This window comes from Myzus persicae, unplaced genomic scaffold, assembly GCF_001856785.1.
Source record: "Myzus persicae strain clone G006 unplaced genomic scaffold, MPER_G0061.0, whole genome shotgun sequence".
In the NCBI taxonomy this organism is placed as follows: Eukaryota; Metazoa; Arthropoda; class Insecta; order Hemiptera; family Aphididae; genus Myzus; species Myzus persicae.
This window is the reverse complement of record NW_019104432.1, coordinates 32,278-56,181: the sequence shown is the minus strand read 5'-3', so window position 1 is coordinate 56,181 and position 23,904 is coordinate 32,278. Positions and strand designations below refer to the sequence as shown.

Genomic DNA, 23,904 nt, shown 5'->3' with positions numbered 1-23,904 from the left:
TTTTATATTTTTGTACCGTTTTTAAGTCAAGTATAGATTTTTAAATTAAAATATTAAACTTAATGTAAAAAAGATCTGGTACTTTAAAAAAATATTTTTGTTACGATTATTAAAATCTATTTTTAAGTGTTAATTTACAATGTGTCTTTTAAATAAGTCTACTGTTTTTTTCTATTCAGACCATTTTGTTTTACTATTATTAACTGCAGTGCGGTCGAAGTAGAGAGGGATACTCCTTCCCATCATTTATTTTCATTGGCATATTTCATCCCCTATATTGTTTTCTTTAAGAACGGCACCCCCACTTCCCTGAGAATAAATGTTGTACTTGTACAGGGCCATTCACTATAACTATTATGTGCCAGTGATTATATCAGAAGATTGGATATTTATACGAAACTTATTTTAAGATTAGTTACAAAAATAATCTCCTTGTATTGAACTTAAATTTTGACTTTAAATGGCAATTTATATTATTTTAACTATATAAACCCTAAAAAAAAAAATTATTTAATTTTTTTTTACACATAAGTTAAATGTATAATGTATCTTATAAGTTATAAGTTATAGTTCATATCTAAGGGAATTCATTATTTTTTTTAATGACCACTTCTTGCATAGACTGCATTGGTTTTTTTTTTACATTTCGAATAACTTTAAGTAGATACATTTTTCGATTTTCTGTACATTTTTCTCCTGAAAATTGTAAATAGAGTTAAAAATATTAAAAGCATATTTTTGTTACGAATTTTACAATATTATAATATTATGATATTTTATTTGTTTACTTGGATTGTAATCTGTACGCCTAGTGTACTAATCTACTAAACCTATAAAGTATAACTTATTGTACACTATATCTAATGATACTTTTGTCCTCGTCTATCCAGCAACCTATAATAGCTAGCAACACATTTCGTCGTGTACCTAAGTACCTTTATTAAACTATATTATATTATATGAATAAATAAGTACACACTGCCTATAATAATTAATTAATTGAGACTATTTATATAACTTACACAAAATAGATTAAATTTAACGATTAATATGAAAAGTTTTCACGTTACTCATTTATAAGCCTTACCTGCAGCTGGTATTAGTTTTCGAATAAATACTGATAGAATTTTATACTTGTATTAAAATTGTAGAAAAAATTGAAAAAGAAAACTGTCACACGAACGTCGAATATTAGTCTAAAAAATCAATTATCAATCAAACAATATTATTGCAGACGAATCATTGATTACAAAATAAAAATCACAAGTTTTTAATACCATACGCACCACACCTAATATAATACTATATTTTACATCAATCAACAAATGAGTAGTTTGTGCTTATGTTTTGGAATTAAGGATTTCGAAAGATAAATGTAGTTAGGTATTTGATTCGAATAGGACGTGAACTTCTTTCGCTTCGAAATCATTATTCTATATTATAATATATAATATATTATTATAATGATATCCATTGGCTTTTTTACAATAAATTGTATAGTCTATATATGCAAGCATGTGGTTGTGTGGTTGTGCCGACAAGAGTGAATTGATTTGGCAGATACCGACGTCGGACGTACCCATATATACATATATAGGTATATAATATATGTCCGCACTAGGCGCATAATATTAAATCGTATAATGCATGAAAATATAATAATATGTATGTCCGTTGTCGAACCATAATACTATTCCATATAATACATTACATATGTTTATAATATATATGTATGTGTGTGTGTGTGTGTGTGTGTGTGTGTGTATAATATGTATATATAAAGTACACCTATATTATTGTGCTCTGTTGTAGAGGGCACGCGCGTTCGTTCAATACAATCGTCATTATCGTTATTTCCCTTCGTTTTAATTATAAATCGTACGCCCGCGGCAACTGTGGAGGAAAAAAAGTTTTTTTTTTTTTCTAAATATTTTTTATAGCCTTTATTATGCTCATCGTCTAAACTCTGTATGGAAAAAAAAAACATTCCTTATATACCTCTCTGTATACGCTCGCTCAGCATATACATATAAATATATTATTGAAACAAAACGATAACTGGGCATATGCATGCATGTATGCGACTATGTATGTATTATGTATATTGTATACCTATACTCTTTGGCTCCGTACCTCCACAGTGGAACGTCCATGCGAGCTACGATATTATTATAATTATTATTACGTTGCGTCAGCCGTGCGGCGTTCATTTCTGTTCACGGTAATAATTATCGCGCAGAAAACCTGCAGCCACGCCCAAACCCCGATTAGTAGAGTTAAGGAAAAGAAAAAAAAAAAACACCACTTTAATCGACAAACCCCAAAACAGCCGCATCGCCATCGACTGTTTTTTTTTTCCTATTCGTTTATATACCTGTACGCATACGATACACACACACACACACACACACACACACACACAAACAGAAATCAAACTATATTTATTTTTGTTTAATTTTTATTTCTTTGTTTTTATTCTCCGTTCGACTGTATAATATAATTACACATCCGTGGGACGTACCTACCTATACGCCGCGCGTATCCAAGCGGCCATCCATAACCCATCAGCGCAGGCCTCTCGGCCAGGACCTTATACATAATAACAATATTATATTATGTGTCTGTGTGCGTTTATAAATATGTGACGCGCAGCAACCGGCAATCATTTTAATCGGTTTTTAATCCCGCCGCCTTATATACATCATACATACGTATATACGTACCCGCGACCATTCGGCGGTCTGTCTCCTAATTAGTAATTACATAATATTATACATCGCAGTGCATACGGATAGGACTACAAGCACTTTACCACGTTGTTTTTATTATTATTATTACTGTTATATTCGTTTGATTTTTTTTTTCACGTAGGCAGGTATGTGTGTGCATATAGATTAAAGGTGGTGGTGTGTGGATGCTGCGGGAGACCGCGTCGTTTTGTACGGCTAGAGAACATACGAGAAAATCGTATTCAGATGCTGCACCCAGCAATTAGTGTATTGTGACGCTGTACCTAATATCTATACATGTATATAGAGGTTCCAGAAGCCATTTTACTATACCACACTCGAACCGTATGCGAGGTATACGATTAATAGTCATATATATTTATAGAATATTCATATTATATATACGATTACATGGGTAAGTACGTTATATAAGATAGTGGCCACCATGTTACATGTAGCTATATAAATTATAAATTGTACACAATATATATGAGCCGCGGTGCAATCGAAGAAAACTACGGTTGCACCGCCGCCGCCGCTGCAGCAGACGTAGTCGTTCAATTATTATAATATGCACGTGACGCATACATATATAGGTAGAGGTTTGTGTGCTGTATTCTGTAGTATAATTAAAGTTGAAATGGTAATAATTTGAAACGACCTCCTGCGCGAGGGAAAAGAAAATTTCCCGACAACTACCTGTGAAAATAGTATAATTATATACACACGCTTTTGTGTGTGTATAATATATTATACAATGTATATAGAAGGATGCTAATTTTTTTTTTTCTTACTCGACAACTATTGTATAATACAACATGTTTTACGATTCCGTCGTCTCCGTACGCGTATATATACATATTATATATACAATTATAATATTATACATTTGTAATCGGGTCCGGTATAATATTATCGTGAATACATTTTATAATGACATCGATTTGAATCCAGTCGTGGTGGGAGGGGAGGTGGGCGAAAACCGCGGCCACAAATTGTTATAACTTATAAGTGATGTGCATGTATAGGTATGCATACGTAATGATATGTACCTATATTATATTTCACCGAAAAACTCTGGGCGACTTACCGAGCCCACTCGATTTCTGGACGCATAATGCGCGTATAATATTATTGTGCCTACAATATTATGTGGAGAGAAAACAAAGTGTCGATGAACGAATAAATAAACGTCGTACACAAGTGTAGAGGTGGCGTACCTACGCAATGTACGCATAGACCATTATATATTGTTCGAGGGGGTAAAAAAAAAACCTGAGTGGTTCTGCGGTCGGGCGGACTAGTGGGTGGGTGGCTGCAGGTATAACGCAATAGTTCTTACACGGGTATTACATAATGATAATAATAATAATAATAATAATAATAATAATAATGCGTGTATATACACTTTAACTGTGTACATATTAATTTTGTCACGCGTTTTTGCAACAGTGCGCGTGCGCGAAACGTGGAAAATGACGGAGAGGGAAAACTCATTAGTACCGGCAGCAGTCTGTGTGGCGGCGGCGGCGGCGGCGACGGTGGATGGCATATTACTATATATATTATATTATATATTAACAGTACCTACCTATAACATGATTATTATTATTATTATTATTATTATTCGTTTGCGTGAAACACGCGCACCGTGGCAAAGGCGGTGGGTGACCGACTACTTTATATATATCCGTGGATAGGTATATGTGTGTGTGTGTGTGTGTGTGTATACCTACGTCATCAGACGAAGGGCGAGTTTCTATACCGTAATAATAATAATAATAATAATAATAATAATAATAATAATATGACTGCGGGAAATCTCACTATTATAATATATACGCGTATATATATACATGGTGTAGCATTGCATTGTGTGTGTGTATATATATATATGTGTATGTGTGTAGACGTTGAGGTGTGGTGGTATAGAGCTGAAATAGAAGGGACGTGCGTGCTCGCACAAAAAAAACCATCCCCTTACACGCGCGCGAAAACCACGAAATATAACAAATCACGAGATTATTGCCTCTCACCCCTCCTACCACACCAGTTCCCCACCACCCGTTCCCCGTCACAATGCAGCGACCAAAGTTACCACCGCCAACGCTTTTTTTTCTACTCTGGTATAAATATATATATGTATTATATTGTATGTATATATGTATAGTACTCACTCACACACGCGCATTCCTCCATATATATATATGCCACCGCGTACGACGAATTCGTGTCGTGTTACACATATTTCTCTACGCACTATTGTATCGCGTTGTTATACATTGTTATTACTTATTATATATATATATATTATTATACGAGAGCGTACGCACACACATACAGACACATTGGCGTAAACACGTAAAATATTATATACATATATATGCACGTATATGTAGGTTGATACGGTAATTTTCGTGTGGCATTCATACATATATATATATTCACATTTGTACGTATATACCGAGACTCTTTATGCATGTATATATATAGTATATTGTTGTATATTATATACATAGCATCGGTCGCAGTATAATAATGATGTGTATATATGTATATAATAATACGCCTGCGTACATGTAATAGGGATACGGACCGATGTGCTGGGAAAAAAAAAAAAGAATGAAATCGCACAACGTCGCGTCGGATCACGAAATCGTGACCACGCCTAAAAGCCAGAGTTTATTTTAATAATATATTTATTTAAAATATACGCCGTTTATGTAGTACGTTACCTCCACTGCGATTTTTATATAATATATATATATATATATACTATTATGGTATACCCAACTAATTACCTATTTGTAGATGGATACACCTACAGACGCCGAAATGCAAACGCCACGCCGATGGTTTTTCGAAAAATAAGACGCGTCCAATAAGTCTATAGGGACGTGTTTGCAGAACCGCTGAAATAATAACAATATCCACCATGCTAATATCATACGATAATACCTGTGTGCCGATATAACCTGCCTCATAATATGATGTCGTTTTATTGTGCTTGTGCGTTATAGCCGACATTGCAGCTCGAGCACAATACAAGTCGTTACATCATTACAGTTAATCACATTACGCATTGTGCGTACAGCAACGAAATCTCAGTTACCGGTGGAGTCCGAGTGGGCGCCTTTTATTCTTTTTTTTTTTTTACGATGTCGTGTGGTCACTGGTCATAATATCATCGCATTGCAACGACATGCGATAGTAACAGTATTATGTTATTTTTATTATTTTGACGTTACGCGTGTATTACAGCGGTTTCGTACGAGCAAAAACTGAAAATTATTAATAATAATAATATAATATTATATAATATTATTATTAATATACCTACCTAGCTAATGTTGTACATATACATAACAAAATTATAAAAAATTAAAACAATGATGCAAAATTGAATAAAGCCGAATCAGCAAAATTGCTACCACTACATAAGGCTACGTTTGTGTCGGGAGCGGGGCTGTTCAGTTTTTGGATCACTCATTGTCGAGGCTAACAAGCAGTTTTTTGACGTTTCTTTTTATTATTTGTTTTTGATATTCTTTAATATATTATATTTAATTCCTTTAACCAAGTGTTACTGTTTTATTTTCGACTATTTTAGAATATTTTATCTTGAGTGTAAAGAGTCGTTTGCGGTGGAAAAACACTTTTGAAAAAGATATTAAGACACTGTAATACTTACTTTCTCGTCCAGTACTCGTTATCGTGGTCAGTTGTTACAGAGTAAAGTAACTTTAGAGTAGTATTGTGTAAAACCTGTTTGAACCTAGTTTAATTATCTTTTGTGCAGTACTCGTCATCGTGGTCACCAAAAGAATAATTTAAATAAAGTTCATACAGCAGGTATCGATAATTTACTTGTTTGACGGTTAGAGAATCGGAAACCGAAATATATCTGTTTTATACGTCAAGCCTTTGCGTGGCGTATACGACATTAATAACGAACCGATTATTGAAACAACGTGTACACGACGACTCGGCGGACTCATGGTCATTATATATTTAATATTAATAATATTTAATGCTGACAGTCTGCAGGCGATGTTTAACCTCGTGTGTGTGTGTGTGTGTGTGTGTGTATAGGCATAATGCCACACACACTCACACGCATTACGCATATATATATATAGTATGATATTTAACTATAGTGAAGTATAATATAATAATATCATAAGTATGGCGTGCGTTCACGAGTGTGTGTGTGTGTGTGTGTTTGAGACGTGGCAGCACAATATTGCACGCTTGCACTCGCTATATATTTTATTATTTATTTATATTATACATTTTTATGTGTGTATGTGTGTGTGTGTTGTGCACGAGTATTATTATTTTATTATATTATTTATATCAGTGACAAGGTAATAGGGGGCGCAATGAAATATGAACGGGTCTTGTCTCTCGTCTCGTAAGCCCGAGCTCGGTGCCGGCGATGACGATCGGTAAGTCGTCGTCGACGGGTGTCGAGAGTGGAAAAACAGCGACGGACGAAAGAAGAAAACCGCACACTTTCGGCCGAAGCATGGCCACGGCAGAACGGTGCTTGTCCGCTCTAACGCTGCTCACCGCGCTGGGTACGTATCCGCGCGACTCAGCTATGTGTTTGTCTGAGTGTATCCGAGTATAGTGGGTCTGTGTGGGTCTGAGTGGGTCTGAGTGGGTCCGTGCGGGTCTGTGCGGGTCTGACGTCCACGTCGTCGACGGTAATGTGTAATGCATACATCATAATATTATCATGATGTCTTGTCCGCAGCGACGATGGCGACGACGGCGATTCCGGAACGAGACGATTACCGACATCACTTGAACATTTTGCGTCGTCAAAGGCGAGCCGTCGTCGGCGGCACTGGCGGTGGCGGGTGGCGCGACCTCGATTACGGCAACTTGACGAACGCGATCCGCGACATCGTCGAGGCCATGACGGTCGACTGCACTTTGGCCGTTCACTCGGGTGTCGAAAGTACGACTGTCAACACAGATTTCTATGCCGTACCGCGGTATTATATAGAAGTCTGTTGTCGGTTTGCAAGAACAGTTTATTGATTTAAATTAACTAATAAAATTGAATGGTCTAATGGCCTGATTAGAGGTCACTAAATCGTGTTCAAAGGCACCTTTAGCTCACTGTCTATTGATTCGTTAAATGTTCAGTGATAGTTCGCATGCAACCCGGCAACTAGATGAGACTGTCAACTATCTAATTATTATAATTGTTTTAATTAAATTAATTTAAATATTAATAGTTTGGGGACTTAAAGGAACTATGCATTTTTCGATTCGATATTATGTTTTTTTATGATACGTGATTTTATTACATGTTAAGAGAGCGTTTCATGACATTGTGATTAATGTTAACGGTATTTAGTCCATGTTTTCTAATGTGTTTACTTTTTAGGGAATTTTTTTCCCGATTTCGATTTACTGTTTAGGACATATTTTTCGACCAATTTCATGCCCTACATTAATAATTAATACCTCAAGCTTATTTTGTTTGTATCTTCGTGAACATGAACAGGCCATTTTTATTTTCTCAGAATAAACATTTGAGCACATATAACGCCTACTATTACTACTACAGACTCGTGTTTTTTCTGCATTATAAAAATACCCATCCATAAAAAACAAATACTTTTCACTTGGAAAGCAAAACATTAAAAACAAAAAAAAATTCAAGCGGATCCATCTCCCATACTCTCCTCTCCCCCCCCCCCCCCCAACCGGCCACCCGCAAATACGGCCACGATCAACCATGTGATCGTTCCGTATTAAGTACGATGCACAATATATGTTATATCCGTCGAATTATTGGAAGATAACTATATTATTATATAAGTAACTTATATTATATTCGTGGAAGATCCGATCGATCGAAAATCACTCTTAATAATATATGTACAGCAGTGCGAGACAATATAATATTACTAGCTAAACAATAAACTAAAAGCCGAGTGGTTTTCCGACCTACGAAATGATTAAGACCGACAGTTATGCAGACGCACGCGAGTCTCGCCTCGTTATAATATTACACATCATTATTTTGTTACAATGACGTTAAACAGGTAGTTTGGTGGGGGGGGGGGGAATAGTAAGTGGTAATAATAATACACCAATTTATCTATCGGCGGCATATAATATTATTATTTAAACAAGTTGTTAACAGTCTTTTAAAATATGATAGTATTTTTGATCCTATTGGATTGGGATTTGTGTACTTTTTTAACAACGCCTATGTTCAGATTTAATTTAATTAATTATTAATATTCCTATTCATTACATATAAAGAAACACTCCCACTACACATTATAAAACTATGAATTACTTCAAAACATTATAACATGTAAATATGATGTAATATTATAAAAAAAGAGTTATTTTATTTTATCAGCATTTCATTATATCGTTATCGCATATAGTGTTGTAACTTGTAACCTCTATAATATTATATTGTATATTTATTCATAAAGATGCTGCTGCCGATTTCCTGAGTAATACAATTAAGTCCCTACACGGAAGGGGTGTAACGACGACTCACCACGCTTTATTGTCAGAGGATCACGTACAATCGGTAACATAATATTATGTTCATTAAATAATATATACACAAAACACAAATATAGGGCTAACAGAAACTATATGGGGCATGTGCGATTGAGCATCACTCCTAATTAATTATGGGTCCCTACATATTTTTGTATTATTTTCTTTTATACGCATGTATACGATTTATGACGATATAAGATTGGAACTACTATAATAAAATGAAAATACAACTATTTTCGTCGAAAATAAACCCGTTTCTAAACTTGATAAAACTTTTCTTCCTTATTTTATTGAGATAAGTGCACCAAAATATCTAATGCTAAGCTAAATGAACTTGATACTACTAATAAGTCCAAGAGCGCCCGTACAATACAATTCCATTCGGGACAAGATTAAAATCCAATGGCCAAATAAAATTAGTACATACTTTATTTTGGTATATACCTACACTATATAATATTATAATGAGTATATTATCTTAATTCTAATAAAATATCGTTTTGAACACTTTTTCATTACGAAAACACTGTATGAGCTATATGATATGCCATATTATATGCATGCTAATAAATTACTTACAGTTAACAAAATCCCAGAGCCATATTACCCCCCCCCCCACACTCTTACTACAGACCTAGAGTACATTATACACAAATACACCTATATACTAAACGTACTCCAATGTGCCCGGGGCCCTCACACAATTCGGTACACGGACCTAATTAGGATATTAGTTAACCGGGGAACTATCTAAGATAGATTTTTTTGTCAACAAAAAGACACATCTGGCTGACAACTCTAATATGATTTTAAATTTTAATTAGTAATCTGCTGAATGATTTACACATTGAGTCTACTCTCGTTGATGATGAATGCTGTGTGTCATTTAAAAATATAATAATAAATAATATTCTGGAAGGTCGGGAGAAGAGTGTAGATTATATGTTGATAAATTCTATAATTTGTATTTATAATACTGCAGGACCGCCAGGACGTGTGTAAACAGGTGATTCACCATTATCCACTTACATCCTCGAATAATGCATTTATATAGCTCAATAATATAATATTTTAAACTAGTTTTTATATTTTAAATTTTTAAGTATAATAAAAATCGTAATATTTTCAGATACTTGGGGTTTTTATATCATTTAAAAGAGTTTCACATGTAGCGATACATTCCTTTTTTAAAATTAAAATTACCATTCACAAATTAAAGTTATTCAGCAAGTGATATTTTTTTAAAATATTATCGCGCCTAACTTCTCAAAATTCGAACGAGTAGATAGTTTCTGAATTATTTAACTTTAAATACCTATCAAGCATACTAAATTATCCAATTCGAAATAAATATAATATTCAATCTAATATATTACTTATTATTACTTAATTGCTAAGTATTACTTATTATACTCAGATAGTCCTTATAAACACACAATACTAATAAAATATTAATATTAATCACTATAATTTTCATATGATAGACCCCATATCTTTAAACATATCACGGAGTATTATCTTTTTGATACACAAAGTTTAATAATTCAGAATCTACTCGTTCAAATTTCGATTTATACATATCATGTTTCTGAAACTAATCTGCTTTAAAATTTACACAAGTAAGTTTGCATAGATATGGGGCAATATTTAAATAGCATAAAAATTCCCAGTATTTGTAAACACAGCGTTTAAGTATAAGTAGGTATAGGTACAAATTCCAAAAATTAGAGTTGGAATAAATTCATTGTACAAAAAAATGTGAGTGATCGTGCTTGGCGAATCACCCTATATACTATTCGTACCAAGTGCGCAAAAAAAAATTTTTTTTTCATTAGATTAAACCGTTTATTGTAGTATTATGAATGATTTCTATTGTGTTTGTTTTTATCATAACGTTACTAAAATAACTTGACGTATCTCTATACACATATTTTTTTTTTATAATATTAATGAATATTCATTATCCTATTGACCCAGTTTAAAATGTATAGTACCTTCAATTCAAAGTATTCTATCGTTATCCATCACTATAAAACAATATAATATAATTGCCCTCAAAATAATAAACTGTCCGTGCATCGTACATACAATTACTTACTACTCACTTAAACTAAAAATGCAATACTTGAGTGCGTGGATTATTATTGGTAGTAGTACATGCTTCGCGATATAATATTATTGTTGCCCGCAGGTAATAATATACAATAGTCAATAATATATCAGGATGATAAATGTCTTCGTTGTAATTACTATAAAATATAAATGTACAAAATAATATAATATACCTATTATACCTTTATTTAAATATGTATATTTTTATATAAATTATTTTTTTCTAAAGCTCGATTACACTACACCGATATTTATGTAGTTTCGTGTTCAAAATATGCATACAATAAATTGAAAATTTGTGAACAATAGTTTATTGTTTCAAAATGTAGCTGTTGATCGATATCCGCCGCGCAGTGGCCGACGGACATCACACGTCTTACATAGTACTATCGACGTCTGCGCTCATGGAAAACTTGCTGTCGGCCGTAATGTCAATATATATACAAATATTTACCGTTTTACTCGGTTTACATCGCGACTGCGATTTTCTGTTTTTCACACAGATCCGGAGAAGTAACTTGATGTCTCGGAACGTCGTGTACGTGTTTTTATGGTTACGGTCGTCCGTCAGTCGAACGTTCAAGGCTGATATACTGGAGGCGATGCGCGTGTGCGTCATCACCAGTCCCAGACTGGGATTGTGAGTGTGGCAGTCCTCTCATCAATAATAATAACAATAATAACAATATCGTTACACCGGTGCTTCCACCCTATAAGCTCCGACTTTCGGGCCACAGAGACCCCACTCGGCAGACGGGTGCCGAGAATGAGAAGGATATCAACAACGTAACTTTTTCCCAAGACGCACATTATCTAATGGGCGGTGCAGCGGAGTTATTGCAATAAAATTGAAAAATAAATTTGGGGATCTCGTCCCCTGACACAATCCCGTCGTAATACATAGATACCGAAACAGTATTAATTCAATTTAAACCCACGTTGGCATCGAACCGGAGTGTTTTTCTCACTCACGGTACCTGCACAATAATATAATATAAGGTACTCTCGTACTTGTAAATACTCGTAGGTTTGGGATAGTTGAGCTATTGAAGTATAATACATATTATGTTCTTAACCATACAATATCTTGAGCCACATAATACATAGGTATGCGATGTTCGTTCGGTGCAAACTATTCTATATGAGATGTATCGTCACTTTATTTTTAGCTACCAGATTTATTACAGTCAGGCCAGCGCCAGACCCGGGTACGGATCAAGCCTGAAAATGGTAAATTGGTGGTCAGCAATGGACGGGTTGGTGAGGTTCCCGCTGTTACCGCCGCCCAAACAGGTGTACAAGAACTTCGAAGGCAGATATTTCAACGTTCCAGTTTTACATGTACGTTTTATAAATAAACTAAAATTATACAAGAGCCATGGTGTGTGTGTATATATAGATAGATAGAGAGAGCACTTTGAATATTTCCATACATAAATTCACGAAATAAATTTAAGCGCACCACCCTAATAACAGTCTCCATAAAAATGTAAATGTATTTAAACAACGTTATGTACAACATGCAAGCTAAACGCGTGTATATACGTATTAATATGTACCTAGTATAGAACTACCTAATACGTATAATTTCTTTGCGATTCTTTTACATCTAACTGCAGCGTACACAACGAGCATATAATAGTTTTTCATTTTTTATTTGAAATATGTACATATTTATCATTACCGAAGAAGTATTTCGCCATCTATAGATCACAGAACCCTGTTACCGTGGTATTATCCATACGCAGATAAAGGTTTCAACAATTTAAAATATATAAATTCGATATTAAGAAATTGTGAGATGTGTGTCAAATTATATACACAACTCATATTTTAAGTCATGTTGAATTTTAATTTTTAATTTTAACTTGTAATTTTCGGTCTGCAATGCATATATTATTATTTAGGTACTAATATATTAAATAAGAACATCACAAATTGTAATTTTGGATTTGATTATAATGGATTATTTCCATATACAAGTATGGACTATAATATTGCAAATTGTTAAACTTGCAAGGATGTCCTGATTGCTATTTTCCAATTTATCCTTGTATAATTTAAACATTGTTTTAATTATTAATGTTCTATTTATAGAAGCCACCATGGACATTCGTCGAATATTTGAACGACAGTTTTCGGGTGGAGGGTGGACGAGACGATAAACTCATAAATCTATTGGCCGACAAGCTACATTTTCAGTATATATACAATTATACATTTCTCTAAATAATTTATGAAAATCATTGATAACAAGACACTTTTCACTTACTATTATGATAAAATTATTAATTATATAATACAGATTCAGATACATAGATCCTCCTGATCGTACACAAGGTTCAGGACTCGATCGCGGGTCATCAATGCAAGGAGTATTGGGTTTGATATGGCAAAGGGTAAACACAACAAATTATTATTATCATAAATATATCTGTAATTCAAATCATCTATAGAATTATACTAATATTATTAAAACCATTTGATACGTATTTCTCAGAAAATAAAATGTTGTTTCATATTAAATTTCATACTAGTATTAAAATACTAAACTCAAAATAATCTTTACAGTTATCTATATACTATGAAACTAAAGTTTGTCATCTTTGTCATTCAAAATTAACACAATTTCACTATTTATAATTTTTAACTTCATAACATTTTAGAGAGCATTCATTTTACGTACCTCTTAAATCTTTAAAAATACTAATACTCACATTCTATATATTTTTTTTTACCATTAACAAGTAATTTATAGAAATAACGTGGTAATAGATTCAAGCGGATCTTCAAAGGCAGGATATCCTAGGGGCAAACTCAAACTTGTCAGTTTTTAAATATTCATATCGGTGTTAATAGTAACATTGTTCTTGAACAACGGTAGGTATAGGTACTTACAACCGTAATTAGTTATGAATCATGATGTTATACACTATATTATATTTGAAATTTGAATACGTCTTAAATTTAAAAGACTGTTTTATCAAAATAAGATATAGGTAGCTTATATGTTTTTGTTATGTGACTTATATATCCACGTAAACGAAAAAGATAACTAACAAGATGAATTGTGTGACACCCTCTCAAGTCCCAATAGGTAATCTAAAACCGAAAATAATATTAAAATTATGAAATTATTGAACACCGAAGGAAGCAGATTGGTTCGTAGGAGATTTATCTATAACATACGAGCGCAATTTGGTTGTAGACTTTTCATTCCTTACATTAGTCGACAATGAAGCTTTCCTGACACATGCGCCTGGTCGTTTGAACGAAGCATTTTCACTCATCAGACCGTTTCATTGGTCGGTAAGTTAAACGCCAATTATTGTATATATAATTAATATATACTCGTTAATTAATTACTCGCGTAATTATCATATTCATTGTTCTATGTTAGTATACTAATTGTTTTCTTAAATTATAAATGCAAAATATTATGTAGCGTTGAAGTTGATTTTAAAAACGAGGTCTATTATGCAAAATTATAGAAATCATTAATTAAAAGAGACAAAAAACCGTGTGGTAGATCTAGACTATACTACTATAGGTATACCAATAGATAGGTACTGTTTTGTTGGTTTGTTGCAACCACTAAATACGATGTAGTTTTTATGTAATATTACCTATATTATGCTATACATTTTAACCTAATGCAAAGTTTAAAGAGAACGAGGAAACGAATTCTCTGCTATGCAGAAAACTATAGATTTTGTAGGTATATAGGTACCACGCCTTAAAAAAATTGATTTATTTTATGTAATTTCATACAATGAATACTGAATTACATTATTGAGAAAACTGTTGGAATATACTTCGTACCTACCATGATATGTATAACTCATATAGTCTTATTATACTTATATCATATGCCCTGCAGAACAACGATAATTAGAAAAATGTAATACACTCACATAAACTCACAGGTATAGGTCTGTCTAAAATAGACGAATAACAATTGTATTTTGTTTCGCCGTAACAAATATAATATACCTATATAATAATATAATACCAACCTATATGTGCACTTGGATTGTTCAGGTTTGGCCATTGTTATTGATCACAGTTATTTTTGCCGGACCAATACTTTACATATTAGTCGACACGACTGACGGCCATCCCCAAGGAAAATCTATGTTGTATTGGAAGTGCGTGTGGTGGTCTGTTACTGTGTTTTTACAACAGGGTAATGTATTATATTAACTTTTATGAAATTACATCGTAGGCACATATTTATTATACATGTATCGCCGTGTCTGTACGCTTACATTTAACAGACGCCAATGTTCGGCGGTAAACCTATAACCATTATTTGTTTTAACAATTGTTTCAAATGCGCCCTGAAGTAACAATTAGTTACATTTATTATAATATCTATGTGTATTGTATAAATAGAAAAAAATATTTTACATCACTTTGTACATGACCCCCCCCCCCCCTCCCATGTCTCCGGTATACCTACCATATCATATTATATTATTGTGTAACATCATATATTAATATATTATAAATTATAATAGTTTGCAGATTATTATACATGATATAATACGGTATAGCATAATATTAAACACCATAGCAGCCTTCGTGTACAAAATGGTTTTTCTCAGACATCATATTCGTGGGTATACATATAGTGATGTCAGCAATTAGAACATTGTGAAACATAATATTGTTCTGCATAGATGGTGTATAAAATCTGGCTTTTTATACAAGATTGGTAGATTCAAGGTCAATTTTAATAAAATATATAGGTATAACCCCGTAAATTGTCGTACGCGAATAATTTCTAAAATCTATTGAGAGGTTAAGAAACCAGTCAAAGACTGTCTGCATAGATATACATATATATATATATATATCGGTCGATTCCGTTTCAACGTCTTATTGTCACTTATCGGTGTGGTTGTCTAGTTGACGTTGACAGTTACACACATGCATGTAGGTAAAGGTATTGGATTTGTATACGTACGTGAGCATTCAATGAAAGTAACGAAAATGAAAAGTGCAAAATTGGAACAAAAAGCGACACAATGGAACAGCTATACTACAATAATACATATTGCCTGCAGTCATCCAATTCGGTTTTAATCACGTGAAAGGAACATTTAATACACTTTTCCGAACGAAAACGTTTCTCTGCCAACATCGGACAGCTTATGTTCGCCGGCCAAAGGATTTCTGTCGGTCATTTATAGAAAAAAAAAAAACAAATTGTTTCTACGCGTAAAACAAAATTATAAAAATAATATATTGAGAATCGCTGACGTAATTCGCTCTACATTGTGCATATCATAATATCCGGTTAATTAATAAATACCATGTATACCTAATCAATTTTAAATAATGTCGTATCCCTGCCAAACTGATTTAAATATCAATCGTGCAGTGGTGTGTAGTGCGTAGTGGAGGGTTTACTGGACCCCACGGGCCTGTTTAATATGTCAATGGAAATTTATTTTAGAAAACAATAATAATTATCAGACTGCCCGCTATACCGCATTGTTTTTACATGAATGTGTGTACCTCTGTAGGTTGGTCAATACCCAATACTCAATACTATTTGGCTAAACTCATTTTCACATAGTTTGAATAAATATAAGTGGGTACTTTGGGAAGAATATTTTGTACATTTAAAAATTCCAATATTATGTCTATACACATAGGCAGTATTCATAATACACAGCAGACCTAATATTATTTGACACTTCATCGATACATATTAAATACGAACAGATATACTTTGCAAATATTAGCTGCGCCATAACTTAAAATCTTTAAGCTTTTTGCATATCGATTCATTATCTATATTATCATTAAAAAATGTTTTAAATATTTTTTAAATGTGCATTGTTTATTTGTTTGTATATAGTGATACGCCGTATTTTTGCCCTGATAATAATAACAATAATCATACCCGGGCTCCGAACAAAATACCCAAACATTAAACCCTTTCGATTTCTATCATCCTCTTCAAACGTTGTCGGTAGACTCTTTCGATTGCAATTAAGTTTCAACGGAAACATATTATCATAACGTCCATAATATTTTGTACATATTTTTCGTTCTACTGACTAACTATTGATTAATAACTATCTTAACAGCTGCAATTATCCCATCGGAAAATAACAAAATCCGATTTGTGGCTGGTTTATTAATGTTATCGGTCACTTACGTGATTGGCGACATGTACTCGGCTAGTCTAACGTCAATACTGGCAAGACCACCGAAAGGTAATTTTTTATTTGTGATTATATATTTTTATTATTGTAGTTTTAAATTTGAGCGACTTGGGGGCAGAGCTAGAGAACAAAGTTATATAGATGTAGAGTGTAGACATTATACAATCATTATATACTATAATAACTACAGAACGATATGTATATGTAAATGTGATACTATTAAAAATAACTAAAATAGTATTTTTAAAACGTGTTCCTAGAGTGTTGTGTTTAGAGTATATTATGTTGAATGTCTATACAAAATAATCCCTATGATTTTTGTTGTCGTTGACAGAACCGCCTATCAATACATTGAATGAACTATCGGAAGCTATGCGTGACTCCGGCCTTCAGCTGTTGGTCGAAGTCCAAAGCGCTTCGCAAGCGATGTTAGAAGTGAGTGTCAGAATATGCATTCGTTTGTACGTACACACTTTGGATGCATATCTGACTACATATTATTATTATTATTATTATTATTATTATTATGTGTACTTGCGTTACCCGAACAATTAATTAAAACGCACACACACACACAATACGTAATACACATATTTATATAAATTGCGTACTTAGCCGCGCGAAACGTTTAGAACGGCACAGGCGTGTACGAAGAGTTGTCACAGCTCGTGACCCGTCAACGAGAATACCTAATAGGGTCTACCGAGAAAGGAATGCAATTAGTCAGGGACAACAAGAATTACGCCGTTATAGGAGGTCGAGAGACGTTCTACTACGATATCAAACGATTCGGTAAGACACCAACAATTATATGTGACACGCGATGAATGAATATTATTATTCACACTGTTTAACGAAGGTATTAAAGCCTCTGCAGACATAATCGAGCACGCCGCGTGGATGCAACAACGATTAACGTTTAATTATGAAACGATCGCTGCTAATAGTTAAGACTTAAGGTTAAGAGGACGCCAAGCCACCACGAATTGTTTGCTAAATCCGTTTTGCGCGAAAATAGACCATTCGAGCTACGATAGTCATCACCTCGAAGAATAAATGAAAATAAATAAATAGTCTAGAAATTTACAAATCACGCTATGACTTCTGTGTTTACAGTTTTTTTTTTGTTATAAATCATTAAAAATATAAAAAAAAGTTGCTGAACTTTGAAAAACATAAAAATAATGGATTTTAAAACACTAGTTACTTGTTTGATGTTGGGGATTTCCAAAACAAAATAAAATAAAACTGCAACGACATAGCAAAATATGATAAAATATAATATCGTGCTTATACCTATTTGGTTTTTACTATATGACTGCAGCGTAAGTCACGCTATACTTTCGGTTCAATTTCGTGTGAAACCATTTTTCGATGTAATCTTGTGATTCATATAATCAACAACCAACAATTTTATTCTGACATGGGACCTCTTGTAAGTTACTTTGAATTAGTAGGAATTTAAAATTTATATATTTAAGATTTTTTAGTTTTCATTTTTTTCAAAACCTTATTCATATTGCCGATATAAAACCCCTTAAAAAGCAGATTATGAGCGTCCTCTAATCGTCTTCAGGGCGTCAAAGCCCGTGCGTTTTTAGTACAAAAACATGTCTTACAGGAACAACTCTCATGTCTGTAAAATAGTCGGATTTTGTTAATTTTTTTATTTAAAAGAAGGGAACATTTCACTGGTTGGATCAAAACCCAATTTTCAAAATTTTAATTTTCAGAGATAAAATAGGCATTTGAATATAGACAATATTTTTTGTATTTTTCTAGCACAATTTAAAGTAAAATACAAATTCGGACTTTGATCCTATCTGAAAAAGAAGTTCTCATCTTTGATAAAAACATAGTATCGAAATTCGACATATCCATGAAGCGTGAGAGTTTTTCCTGTGAAGTCATGTTTTTTGATATAATACACGGTATCAACCATGGGAGACCCCACCACTAAAAAAGGTATCGGGCAGTAGCTTAGTGGAAATTTATTTTATATACAATTAAAATAGCAACAAAAATGTTTTAAAATTAAATTAATTTTCAAATTTTATGTAAGTTCAGAAAATTGGAAAAACTGGCACCTATACTTTAACTGCAAATTTAGAGTTACCGGTGATAGTTTATGACTTTTATTTGCTGAAGTATTTGTTATGGAAACATTGCACACGGAGGTCTAATAGTTATATTTTATTTTATATATTTTTCCATTTTATTGTATTCTTTGTTTAGAGAATCGTTCATAAGACATAAATGTACTACTTTTCTGCATGACACGCGCCGTAGGGTTTTTAGTGCAAATTTATAATTTACATTTGATAAAAACATATTTTACCTATACTTCACTATTTTTTGTACATTTGGCCATGACTCACAATAATGGATTTTTTAAGAGCTTTTTCCTAGAATTCCCATACCTATATTACGACAGTTTTACACGCATAAATTACACAAGATATATGTACCTACTCGTATAATATGTATAACAATAATATATTTTTGTTTTCTCGCAGGTGCCCAACATTTTCATCTAAGCGAAAAGCTAAACACGAGATATTCGGCTATTGCGTTTCAACGAGCGTGCCCCTACAGAGATAATTTCGACGACGTGTAATAATAACATTTTTCATATTATATACGTTACAAACGCGCGTTCGTATAGTACACTCATGACTCATTACATTAATTCGATTTCCGTAGTCAAAATGTCGCATTATATTGCATAAGTGAATGGAGTTTCGACGTTTTCCCCGAGACAGGTAGTAGGAGCAATAGAGTTATTCTTGCGGCCTCCGTCCTATATGTATGTAAAAGCAATACGCGTACAGAGTGATCCATTTAACGTAAGAAACTCACTATTCCAAAAAACGATTAACATTTTTGTTACATAATTTTAAATCGTTTAAAAACAAGATTTTTCTAAAAGAAAGGATTTCATACAATTAGCGATGAATGTATTGGTTTTACTATGATGTGTCTTTTTTATCTGTCTAATCATCAACTTTGGGGTGTTAGTAAAAATGCTTCAACTTAAGCATTTTTCCCGATACGAAAGTGAATCTTTTCGTTTTACCCATTTACTTTTCGGAAGTCAAAATAGGAAAAAATGGGAATTTTTACTCAAATGATAGACAAAATCGGCTTTATATTTTTTGTGTAAATCAAAAATTAATTACTGTAGATACTCTAAGTTTTCTTCAAATATTAATATGATCATTTTCTATACACTATACAATTTACCAAATATTTTAACTGTGTTTCAGTTATTTTATCCATGAGAAATTTTAAATTGTTTTAAGCTTTTTTATAATTATTGTTGAAAAATATTTTTTTCCTTGGTCTAAAAACTTAAAACTGTATACAAGGTCCCACAAAAGTTCCTAATAGCGGAATTATAAAACGAAGTTTAAGGTAAATTCACAATATTTTCTATGATTTTCTGACGTTCGAAAAAATTGTCTTTTCATGTTTCAATAACTCTATGAATTTTTGAGTTATTTATAGCCATGAGAAACTTTTGAAATTTATAATTTTTTTTTTTAATTATTATAAATGAAAAAATGTTTACTTGTTAAAAAGGTTTGAAAATTTAATACAAGGTTCCCTTATACGTTTTTTTTGATAACAGTTCAAATGTTAACAAAATTCTTCAAAATCGTGAAGATTTGAGAATTAATTTTCAGTTAGATATTCATAAAAAAATTTTATAGCTAATATTTGAAAATTATATAAAATATTCTCCTTTAGTTTAAAAAAAATTAAGTTTAAAGTTTACCAGCACGCAACGCTATCGAAGTAACATATTATAAACCATGAGATGTTTTCGATTTTTATTAATTTGTTTTTAAATTAATAAATTATAGATTATTTATGCACCGTCTTTCCTCGGAATCGTTTTTTGTATACAATGATTTATCATTGAATTCAAATCTAACACAACCATTACTATGACATCCTCACTAACTACTATAAGTCTGTAAAGCAGAGAGGCGTCCACTTGTACAACTTTTTCCTTTTTTTCTTCGTTTTTTTTGTGTCTGTCATCATATTTTTATTTTTGTGTCATCACATTTTGAAGTATTAATAATAGTAAAAGTTATTTAAAAATAAAATGGTGGACAAGTGGATACGGCTCTTCTATGCAGTAGTTATCGAGTATAACATTGTAATGGATGTGTTAAATTTGAATTCAATGATAAATTATTGTAAACGAAAAATGATGCTGAGCGAAGACGGTGTGTCAACATATTGCATATTTGAACAGATAATCAAATGAAACAATAAAAAAATGAATTTTCATGCCTATAAATAGGTTAGGAAAGGTTAATGTCCGGTTGAGGAGTAGTAGTGTTCACACAGATCTTCCTCTGCTGTCGGTTCAAACGGAAAAAAAAAAGGTTAATATCCGGTAAACTTTTGTCAAAATATATGATAAGAAAAACTTATGAGAAATCTTGTATTCAATTTTCAAATGTTAGCAATGAAAAGAAAAATTTGTACGAATTTTTGAAAAATAATTCGTATATTTTCGTGATTTCATTAATTCTGTCAAAATTCTAACTTCAGACAACCATAAAAATGTGTTGTGGATTTACGCACAACTTTTTTTTGTTTAATATAATATTATTATCTTCTTATTCAAACTTATTTTTTTTTTTATTATTATTATCCTTTTAATGACAACATGCATTTTTAATTCCTTATTCCGTAACAATATTTTTTTGGAGTATTTCTAAAAATAAAAATCGAAATGTTGAGTTAAAGTATTTAAAGTTTAAACAAAGAGTGAAGTGGAATGGTAACATAGGTACCTCACACAATTTTGTTCCACTTCTTCGCTCATCAAAACTTTAAATAGTTATAAAAAACTAATAAGCTAATTGTCCAAAATTTGATTTTTATTGATTCAAATAGGTACTCTAAACAATATTATGCTTCGATATATGAAACTAAAAATGTATGTTGTCGTTCAAAAAAGTGTATTATAACTTCAAATTTAATAAAACATTTATTATTTTCAAAAAAAGTTGTTTTGTAACAATTTATGTGTTTGTATTAGAAATATTTTCAAACATATTTGGGTTCTTTGATATAATTAAACGTGTCTCACCTTAAATTTTAACTCCTCATAATAGGTATATATAACATAATATTTAACTACTGAATAATATATTTAGTATAAATTGCGCAAGAAATTCGTACTAACGTGCGTGCCTAATGCCTATATAATGTACATTTTGAATAAACTACGCATTGGTTATGACACATTATATTATAGGTTGATGCGACTATTCGAGGGCGGAATTTTGTCGAAAATCACAGAAGAAGAGTACCAGAAACTCAACGACAAACTGATGGGATCGGAAAAATTCGACTCGACATCCGTGGTCATAGAGCCCGTACTGGAAGGATCGGAACCCCGACAAGAAGACGACGACAAGCAGTTGACCATTGCCATGTCCATGAAAACGTTACAAGGAGCGTTCTACGTGCTGGCAATCGGCTCGATTTTGGCAGGTACCTCAATTATTAATATAAATATATAATATAGGTGCTCACTACTCACACATTTTCCCGCGATTTCCACGCGATGTAAAATAATATGACTATTATACCTGTACGTGACACAACGGTCGGCTGTTTTTTTTTCTCCAGGGTTCTTGCTATTGATCGAGATGAGGTCACACGACAAGTTTGAAAAAGACAAACGAATAAAACGCGTCGAAGCTCCGTTCGTCTACAAACGAAAAGTGCCCAACAAATTCCAAAACAGATTATACGATTTAAAAGAATGAAAAACATTTTTTGCATTTCATAAGTGGACATTTTTGCCAGCGCTATATTTAGCGAAGCGTACATAGTTAGTTACGTATAGGTACCTATATTGAATCGTTTATCGTACGATTCCCATGCACGACATATGCACATACATATTTATACATTATATAATTACATATATTATATAAATAAACAATTATCATACTTTACAGGATGAACTATTTGTATAGGATAGGTACAGGACGACGTATGAAGTTATTGTCGTGAATAGAATATATTTTGCATAATATAACTTTGCAGTATTGAATTATTGAATATAAATAGTATTTTTTTCTTCCTCTCTTATAAGGAATTATTATACAAAACAAATAGGGTGATATGCACGTCCAATTTATCTTGATCTGGCGTAGAACAATAACATTTGACAGGTTATATTTGTTGACATGATCGATTTTATGTAACTCTGCAGGTAAGTGGGTATTTATTTTATTATGTATACATATATAATATTATTTCTAAATTCTAATGTTATGCCGCGGAGAGCGGCTTTTATGTTT

At 32.4% G+C, this 23,904-nt stretch overlaps 1 protein-coding gene across 3 annotated transcripts; it reads left to right on the top strand.

Annotated features, from left to right (window-relative positions):
- Window positions 1–7,493: 7,493 nt before the first annotated feature.
- Window positions 7,494–23,662, top strand: LOC111042119 (ionotropic receptor 40a). Of its 3 annotated transcripts, XM_022326619.1 has the most exons (15): window positions 7,494–7,695; window positions 9,200–9,300; window positions 11,717–11,812; window positions 11,891–12,027; window positions 12,557–12,728; window positions 13,485–13,588; window positions 13,693–13,786; window positions 14,538–14,696; window positions 15,429–15,573; window positions 17,489–17,617; window positions 17,901–18,001; window positions 18,199–18,358; window positions 20,083–20,179; window positions 22,848–23,086; window positions 23,225–23,662. In XM_022326619.1, the coding sequence occupies exons 1-15, from the start codon at window positions 7,494–7,496 to the stop codon at window positions 23,362–23,364; spliced, it is 2,076 nt and encodes a 691-aa protein (XP_022182311.1). In that variant the 3' UTR covers window positions 23,365–23,662. The 3 variants fall into 3 exon arrangements, with proteins under 3 accessions (XP_022182311.1, XP_022182310.1, XP_022182312.1); XM_022326618.1 differs by having other exon boundaries at window positions 11,717–12,027; XM_022326620.1 differs by lacking the exon at window positions 17,489–17,617 and having other exon boundaries at window positions 11,717–12,027.
- The last annotated feature ends 242 nt before the right edge of the window (window positions 23,663–23,904 follow it).